The sequence below is a fragment of the Myotis brandtii genome, unplaced genomic scaffold (assembly GCF_000412655.1).
Source record: "Myotis brandtii unplaced genomic scaffold, ASM41265v1 scaffold176, whole genome shotgun sequence".
Classification (NCBI taxonomy): Eukaryota; Metazoa; Chordata; class Mammalia; order Chiroptera; family Vespertilionidae; genus Myotis; species Myotis brandtii.
In genome coordinates, this window is record NW_005356519.1 from 3,067,716 (window position 1) to 3,077,385 (window position 9,670).

At 36.6% G+C, this 9,670-nt stretch overlaps 1 protein-coding gene across 1 annotated transcript in view; it reads right to left on the reverse strand.

The window, feature by feature from the left end:
- RAB23 (RAB23, member RAS oncogene family) overlaps positions 1-5,608 on the reverse strand; it is a 22,630-nt gene extending 17,022 nt beyond the window's left edge. The window contains exons 1-2 of the mRNA XM_014537314.1: positions 5,389-5,608; positions 2,965-3,050 (exon numbers count right to left, since the gene is read on the reverse strand). Of these exons, the coding sequence (XP_014392800.1) occupies positions 2,965-3,050; positions 5,389-5,543 (241 nt within the window). The 5' untranslated portion in view covers positions 5,544-5,608. The remainder of the gene's footprint in view (positions 1-2,964; positions 3,051-5,388) is intronic.
- Positions 5,609-9,670: the final 4,062 nt, after the last annotated feature.

Here is a 9,670-nt window from a genome sequence, read left to right on the forward strand (position 1 = left end):
AGGACAATGGGGGGGGGAAGGGGACATATGTAATACTTACAACAATAAAGAATTTTTTTAAAAGAGCTTAAGAGGAATAATTTGGGATCCCAAAAGGCTTCCTAATATGATCTGTGCTCTATTCTAACCTATTTACAAGGAAGTCATGTTTCAACATGTCTCACTATACAATAAAGCCAGCATTCCAAGAATATAAAAATGCCTGAGAGCAATGGTGTTTGGTATAATAGGTCTTTTAAATGAATTATAGTGAAATTTTTCTTTTTTAAAAATAAAATTTACAAAATTTTTATGCATCTTGAATAATACATTTCTAGGACATAAATCAGTAAGTCATAATTTCATAAAGCATATTGTTTCACCACTAAATCCATATTTTACTTAATTCATGCTTCCTAGCTAGCCCTTTCCTTCTCTTCCTAGTCTTTATTTCTATCTAATTACATCATCATCTGAATCTATACTACTAGCTGGTATGACCTGGTTGCCTAACTGGCATCCAGTTCCCCTCCCTTCCTGAGAACACCCCTCCCGCACTGTACCCTAGCCAGGGTTTAGACAGGCTAACTGTAGCCTCTGCTCTGGGAGTTGAGGCCCTAAATGCACCAAGCCAATTAGGCTAATCCCATTCCTCTAACTATTTACTGTAATCTGGTCAAGAGTGGTCTAATCAGATAAAAGCTCAGGACTTTTAATCCATTGGTGTGGGAAGCAACCTTCTCTCCCCAAGGATGTGAAAACCAAGTGGCTTCCACTGCTGACCAAAAAGAAAAGCAGTATAAGGAGGAACTAAAAAAGTTAGTTGCATTTTAAGAAAAGCTTTTAACAGACATCTACTTATATGCTTGAGATTACTTTAAGTTAAAATGTTAAATATAGGGAAATCCAAGCTGTTTAAAGCCTTTTAGTTCACAAACTGGAAAGAAATTTAAACACCCACTATAAATTAAAATGTAAGTACTAGTTTGGGCTCTTTTTAGTTTCTGGCCCAGAATGTTTTCTGTAGATATAGTAAAGAAAAATCATGATTTCTGGACACCTTAAAAGTATGAAACAAGAAGTACACAACAAACTGGATGAACCAAATTTTAAAAGTTAAAAGATAATAATATTGAACACGGTCTTATGGCAAAAATGGAGAAAGCATTAATATTCAAGTACAGTGCAAATTAAAATATTTTTAGCTACCTGGTCTTTTTTTAAAATATATGTTTTATTTCAGAGCGGAAGGGAGGGAGGGAGGAAGGGAGGGAGAGAGAGAGAAAGAGAGAGAGAGAGAAACATCGCTGATGAGAGAGAATCATTGATTGGCTGCCTCCTGTATGCCCCCCTACTGGGGCTCGAGATGAGACTGCAACCCAAACTGTGACCTCCCAGTTCATAGGTCGACACTCAACCACTGAGCCACGCCAGCCAGGCTACCTGGTCATTTTTAATCAGGGACCCAATTGATCTACTTAACTGTATGGTTCCAACATTTTCTCCTTTTTATTTATATACAAATCAAATAATTTTTGACATTTGACCAGTTTTGCCTTTTTTAAGCTAGAGGTTCATAATAATAAATATATTCTCCAAAAGTAACATACTGATTAAAAAGTAATACTACCATATCAACTCATCAAAAGTTTAAAAATAGCCCAACCTATTTTTCTTCCTCACAAAAAGAACATATATTTCAGGGCAAGATTTTATAGAGAAGTAAACTAGGTAAGTAAAAAGAAAATAATGACAATCTCGTGCATTCCTCCTACCTGTTGATGTTTCCACCTAGGTTTTCTGTTTGTTTTATTTTTTCCTGTTTTGTGTAGGGAGAGGGGAGGAGGCAGCTGTGGTATAATAACCCCACTAAAAAAGTACAAATAACCTTTACTCAAGAATAAACTGTGCAGTTAGGACCCATTAATCAAAAGTGTCAATGCTCATGAAATTCATAATTTGATCTATTTTAAGAGCTTTGGGAGTAAGAACATAATTTCACCTCACACCACAGGAGAGCGATAATCAAAGCTTCAATAGATGGGAAGCCTTTAAGGACACAGTAAAAAGAGTGAGCAGTAAGGAATGGTGACATTATTAGGATGTCACCTGAGAGGTGTACCTCCCTTATTTCTCAAGGACCCAAAATGTTTTCTTAGAGTGGGCGGTGGAAGTCAAGTTTCCTTGGTAACAATTTAGAAAGCCAACTTTTTGGTTGCTTATATGTTAGTGTAATTATGTTTTTATTAGACCTCAGTTGCATAATAATAAATCCCACATTTTCAAGAGTGGAAAAAAACAACATATATATTCAAAAGCATCAATAGGCTATAATGTTACATGGTACTAGATTAAGCTTTCAGTTACTTTGTTCTCATCACAATCACCATTGGCAGTGAGTTGGAGGAACACTAAAAATGCTGTTTTAAATTCCATAAGAAAAGGACAAAATTTTAGAAAAATGTAATGGAAACTTAGAAATCTAAGCTCTTTTGAGGAATTTAACCCTACATTTTAGATCTTAAATCCTACAGTTGTAGTTCTTTCCTTTCACATGTATCTCACACTTCTTTCAACTCCTATAACACTGAAAAGGCTTTACCCATGAAATTTCATGTAATAACAAAATGTCATCCTATTTACAGGGGCTTTACTTTTTTATATGATAGTTTTCACTCTCTGACTATCTAGTCTCTTCCTTGGGGGTCAGAGATAGGCATTTACCAGTTGCTGACTGACTAGGTCTGGGGATGCCTGTATAAATCATGTAATTCTAAAGGCAGAGACCAGCACCCTATATTACAAATACTATTTACCCCTCATCAAGATCCTTTGAAGAAAAATGACTTGGCATTTTAAAAAATTGCTTTGAAATTAATTTAAGTATTCTTAAAGAGAACCCTTTCTATGGGAAGCAAAAAAAAGCAAAGTTGTCTGCTTAGCCAAAAGAACATGCCCAAACAAACAAAACCCCCCACAATTTACCTCGATAGTAGGCCTTTGTTATTGCATCAAATTCCTCTTGACCTGCCGTATCCCATAACATTAATCTGACATCCTCGTCATTAACTCTGAAACAAGAGACAGATTTCAATGTAAAGAAAATGTCTTTAGTAATACAGCTCTGTGTATATTTTTATCTTTCAAATTTGGAAGTATTAAAAAATATTGTTTTCACTATGAAAAAGTCTGAGTAGTTTTAAATGCAGATACAATTACCAAGTGGAAGTAACGGTGAAAGACATTCCTGCAAAGTTTTAACTTTACACATGATTTGAATTTACCTGCCATGTTTTCCCCTTTGACAACATTCACAGTTAGTGGCCTCAGCCGAGCAGTATTGGGAAAGAGGAATTCCCTCAGGTCAGTTTTTGCTCTCCTCTGCTACACAAGTGATAGAATTGGAAAGGAAAACTGCAGCTTACCTGCTTGGTTGCCCTTTAACTCAAAAATTTACTCTGTCATACAGTCCATAGTTTTGCTCACATTCTATTAAGTCACAGCAAACACTGAATTAGCAAATACTAACCTACTGCTCTTATGGGAAATACAGGGTTAAATTCCTGCGAGCCCCTGGTTACATTTTCATCAGCTGATCAATACATAACCTTGTTTTTGTGTGGTTCTGTTTAAAGACACCTTATTTCATATATGTTGTTAATTCATTAACATTGAACTCACAGCCTACAGCGCTGTAACTTATGCCTGGACGAGGCTTATCTAACACACGTGTTATCTCTGTAAGGCACATCACACAGCCTTCTTGCCTTCAGGATCGCTAGACAGCATTTCAGTACTATGCTTGGGGGCCATTTTAAACAGTGAAATCACCAACAGAAACGTGGCACAAAAACAGAACACTAAAAAGACACTTGTTTACAGTCTGAGAGACTAAATAAAAAGAAAGACAGTCAGTCATCTTGTTCCACCTAGGCTGGGAATGTGTGTAGGGTGACTCAAATTTTTTGCTGCTTTGTGCATGTCCACGAATGACCACCAAAGCACTGGGAGTATTGATTCTGGGATTATGGATAAATTTTAGCAAGTAGGTGAATTTGCAAATGCAGAATCCACAAATAATGAGAATCGACCATATACTTAAAATATTAATTTGATTCAGATAACAAGTACCAAAACATAAGCATTAATCTTAAAATATCTAAAGGAAGCAAATACAAAAATATTTTAAAATTCTTTTAAAAATATTTTTATTGATTTCAGAGAGAGAGGGAGATAGAACATCAACTTTGAGAGAGAATCATCGATCCACTGCCTCCTGCATCCCCCCCTCTGGGGATCGAGGCTGTAACCTGTGCGTGTACCCTGACCAGGGACCAAATAGTGACCCCCTGGTTCATAGGTCGATGCTCAACCACTGACCCACACCGGCCAGGCACAAAAATAGTTTTACAAACAGGATAACAGAATACAAATTAGAAATCCAACAATCCTTAAAACAATGAACACAATTATCTTTGATGCTAATGTCTGGGCTAGTTAAGTCAGATTTGTTTAATGTTACTTATTTCTGTAATACAATTTAGTTTGTCTCTTACAATTTAAGATACCCTATAAAGTTCTCAAGACTAATGACAAAAAGTGTTACTTTGATGTGTATTAGAATCAAATTGGATTTCTTGAAGAGTTCCTTTTCACAGAAGTATTTAATCCTCCCAAACCTGCTTTCTCTTATTTCTTTAGAGCAAAAACAAATTATTAATTATTAACTCTCTAACTTCTATATAGTCTTGCCCAGTTTTAAAAAGAGAAGAGACATTCTAAACAAAAGGATCCCATAATATAAGAGATGAGAAGTATTCTGACAGACAAGTAACTTTCCTTTCAAATAAAATAGTGCATGGAATCTCACTAGACTCAAGTATCAGTTTGTGTTTAAGAAGTGCTTAAAGTGCCACCAATAAATACAGAACAGATATAAGATAAAATGAAAAGGGAGGCTGGAGGGGAACAGGAAAAGAACATGAGAGAGGAAGGGAAAAGAGATGAAGGTGGGGAAGGACAGAAAGATAAAGATACTTTAGTACAGTGATTCCCAAAGTGGGCGCTACCGCCCCCCGGTGGGCGCTGCAGCGATCCAGGGGGGCGGTGATGGCCACAGGTGCATTTGGGGGCGATGAGTAACTGCTATTAAAATTTTTAAAAAATTAATTTCCAGGGGCTGAGTAATATTTTTTCTGGAAAGGGGGCGGTAGGCCAAATAAGTTTGGGAACCACTGCTTTAGTATGTACAGCATGAGTAACCGAAAACCACCACCAACTACTTCATGAGCCACTGCCTCTGGAGGCCTCGCCGTGGACTGGACTGTGCTTAGTTACTATTACTCTGGCAAAAGTCCTGGACACAGTTCACAAATCAAAACCAAGAAGATAAAATGGCCAAATACATACTGGATTTGTCGCTCCAAAAAATCAACTCCAATGGTTTTCTTGTAATCTTTTGTAAAAATGCCTTTGCAATATCGCTGAATCATACTTGATTTTCCAACTGCTCCATTCCCGACAACCACCATCTTGATGGCCACTTCCATATCTTCCTCCAACATTTTTGGAGTTGAAAAGGTTTCTGAACCAACTTTAATTCCAGGTGATCAGATCTTACTTCTCAAATCTGCGGTTTAAAATGAAAATAAAATTATTTTTTCATGACATAAAAACTGTACAATATAAAATAAGCTATATTTGTTTTATCAAAAAATAGTTATACTGAATTGCAAGAATTTGTTTCCATGATAAAGGTCCCCGCCCCACTGTTTATCTAATGTAAATTCTTTAAAAAGGAAGGGCCACAGTATCATTCATTTTTGAATCTTTATTAATAGACCTCTAAACAATCTGTGGGCCAACGAAGAAGCTCAAGAGAAAATTTTTAAAGTAATTGAAATGAATAAAAATGAAGACATGTCAAAATTTATGGGACACAGTTAATGTGCAGAGGGAAAATTTATAGCAGTGAATGTTTATTTTAGGAAAAATCTCAAATCAATAATCTAAGCTCCCACTTCAAGAAGAGCAAATAAACCCCAAGTGAGCAAAAGGATGGAAATTAATGAAATTGAAAACAGAAAGATAAAATTAATGAAACAAAAAGCTGGATTTTTTAAAAGATCAATAAAATTGACAAACAGAAAAAAGAAAACACAAATTACCAAAATCAGTAATAAAATAGGGATATCAATCATTACAGACTTTGCAGATTCAAAAGGATAAATACACCAAACAACTCTACATAAATTTGAAAACTTAGATGAGATGGACCAATTCCCTGAAAAGTATGAACTACCACAACTCACCCTCTGTAAAATAGATAATCTGAATGGCCCCATAACTATTAAGGAAATTTGTAACTTAAAACTCAAAAAGGAATCTCCAGGCTCAGGTGACTTCATCGAAGACTTCTAACAAACTTTTTAAGAATTAACACCAGTGGGTTCAATACTCAAAAATCAATCAATATAATCCACCATATTAACAGAGTAAAGAAGAAAAAACACATCACCATATCAAGTAATGCCAAGGAAATATTGGACAAAATTCAACATCCATTTGTGAGAAAAACGCTTGGCAAGCTAGAAACAGAGAGGACTTCTTCAACCGGATAAAGGGCATATATTAAAACATCCTGAAGCTAACATCATAATTAATTCTGAAAGACTGATCATTTTCCCCCTTATGGGAAATGTCCACTCTCACTTCTCCTATTCATCATACTCGAAGTCCTAGCCAAGACAATAGGCAAAACAAACAAACACCTTACAGATTAGGGAAAAAAGAAAGAAAATTATCTCTATTCACAGATGACATGAGTATCTATGTAGAAAACTCCAAGGAATTAAAAAAAAAATCCTGCAGCTAACAAATGAGTTTAGTAAGGATGCACAATAAAGAGCAGCACGCAACCCTCAAATGTATTTCTATATCCTAACAATGTACAATTTGAAACCAAAAAGTTTTAAATGACATTTATAAGAATGCCAAAGATATTAAATACTTTGGAATAAATCTAACAAAACGTACAGGATCTGTATGCTGAAAACTACAAAATGCTAATGAAACAAAGACCTAAATAAATAGAAAGCTGTATTATGTTCATAGATGAGAAGACTCAATAAAGTAAAAACAGCAATTCTCCCCAAATTGACCTATGGTTTGATGCAATTCCAAAGTAACAGCAGGATTTTTTTGTAGTTAGACACAAGTTGATTTTAAACTTTATATGGAAAGATAAAGGAACTAGAATAGCTAAAACAATTTTGAGAAAGAATAAGATTGGAGGAAGTCTTATTACCTGATATTAATATACTATACAGCTATCTTAATTGAAAAAAGTATGATTCTAGCAAAGAGAAAGATACATAAAGCAATGTAATAGAACAGAGGTCCCCACATTAGATACACACAAATATAGCCAACTGATTTTTTTTACAAAGGCGCAAAAACAATTCAATGGAGAAAGACAGTCTTTTCAACAAATGGTGATGGAACAACTGGACATTCATATTTTTAAAAAGTAAATCTTCCCCTCACACTTAAAAAAATATATATATATATTATTTTATTTTATTGATTTCAGAGAGTAAGGGAGAGGAAGAGCAAGATAGAAACATCAATGATGAGAATCATTGATTTGCTGCCTCCTGCACGCCCCCCCCCCCCCCCCCCTGAAAATCTTCTTGACCTGGAGTTAGGCAGAATTCTTTAGACATGATACCAAAAGATCCACAAAATGTAAAACTGGTAAGTTAGACTTCATGAAAATTAAAACATCTGCTCTGTGAAAGACAGGCTACAGCCTGGGAGAAAATATCTGCAAAACACATGTTGAACAAATAACTTTTATCCAGAGCATATCAAGAACCCTCAAAATTCAACATAAGAAATCTAACAAATAAGCACCTGAAAAGATAGTCAACATCTTTAGCCATTAGTTTAAGACGCATTAAAACCACAAGACACCACTCCATGCCTATTAGAATGGCTAAACTTAAAAATGCTGACAATACAAAGTGCTAGGGAGGCTGTGGAGCAATTAGTACTCTCACATGTCACTGGTCAAAATGCAAAGTGATACAGCCACTCTGGAAATCGGTGTAAAAATTTCTTAAAAGTTACACATACTTCACACGACCCTAGCAATAGCCTAGAGAAATGAATACTTAGGTTCACAATAAAACCTGGACACCAATGTTGATAGCAGTTCTATTCATAATCACTCAAAACTGGAACCAACCCAAATGTCCTTCAATGGGTGGATGTATAAACTGACAGATCCATCTCATGGTATGTATCCTACTTAGCAACTTAAAAAAATTGATGATACATGCAACAATTTGGAGGAATCTCAAAAAAGGCATGAAAGAAGTCGGCATCAAAAGGTTACATATTACATGATTCCATTTATGTGATATTCTAGGAACGAACAAACAGTACAGATGGTCCCAGACTTACATGGTTTGACTTACAATTTTCAATTTTACGATGGTGTGAAAACGATAGGAATTCAGGAGAAACCATACTTCAAATTTTGCATTTTGACCTTTCCTCAGGCTAGTGATATACAGTATGATATACTCCTGTGATGCTGGACTGCAGCAGCAGGAGGAAAGGGGTGTGTGTGTGGGGAAATAGGGGGTGGCAGCTCCCACTGGGCCAGGAAATAAGGAGGGTAAACAACTGATACCCTACAGCATAGTGTGTATTAAATGCATTTCGAATTATTTTCAACTTATAGTGGGTTTATCAGGTCCTAACCCCACCGTAAATTGAGGAGCATCTGTAATTGATGAGTTAGGGAAAGGATACGATAGTTTGTTGGAGTTTTTTTGGGGGGGAGGGGGGGTAGAACTGTTCTACATCCTGACTGTCATGTGGTTACATGAATCTAAAATTCATAGAATACACCTCCACAAAAAGTCAATTTTACTATATGGTCATTTAAAAAATAATAAAATTTGAAGAAAGAAAAGTGCTATCAGATTTTAACACGGTTTTTGTGATTAGCAGCCACTACTCTATAGTCTTAAAGCACTATATCGAAACTATTCTTAGAAAATAAGCACAATTCTGAGTACAATTTAAAAGCTTGACATACCTTTTTACCCCAAATTTAATTTTAAAGATTTTTTTGACAACCAATGTATTAGAAAATTTCTTATATATTAGAAAAGGAAAGGATGAGTTAACTCACTGATCAGAAGAGGTGTAGGTTTTGTTGTTTTTTCAACACAGCCTGCACTTAAATACAGTTGTGATTATATTTTAAAAATACTGCAACACGCCTTGGGCTCAATGGAATCACCTCGATGTTAGGCGTTATAGAAAACCTAGAGAAATAAACGGCCCCTTTCCGAGTCCCCAGCTACTAGGCAGTGAGGTTTACTACTCGGCTCCACACCCTCGGGTTCCTCTGCCTGCGGGGAGCGAGCTGCCGGGGGCTCCTGATTGGAGTAAAGCAACCGGGGACACCCAGTGTCAATGAGAGCGCAGACGGGCTCATTCATACCCGGCTGTCTGAGCGAGGAACTCGGGGAGGGTGGGGCCCCCCGAGGGACGAGAGGGGTCTGAAAGCCAGGGCAGAGCTCTGGACCCTGCTCCCCATCAAACCTCACCCGGGCCCTGAACGCCCCTGGGCTGGGGTCCCGCCCCGCCGGAGTCGCCCCTTCCCTGTTCGGGG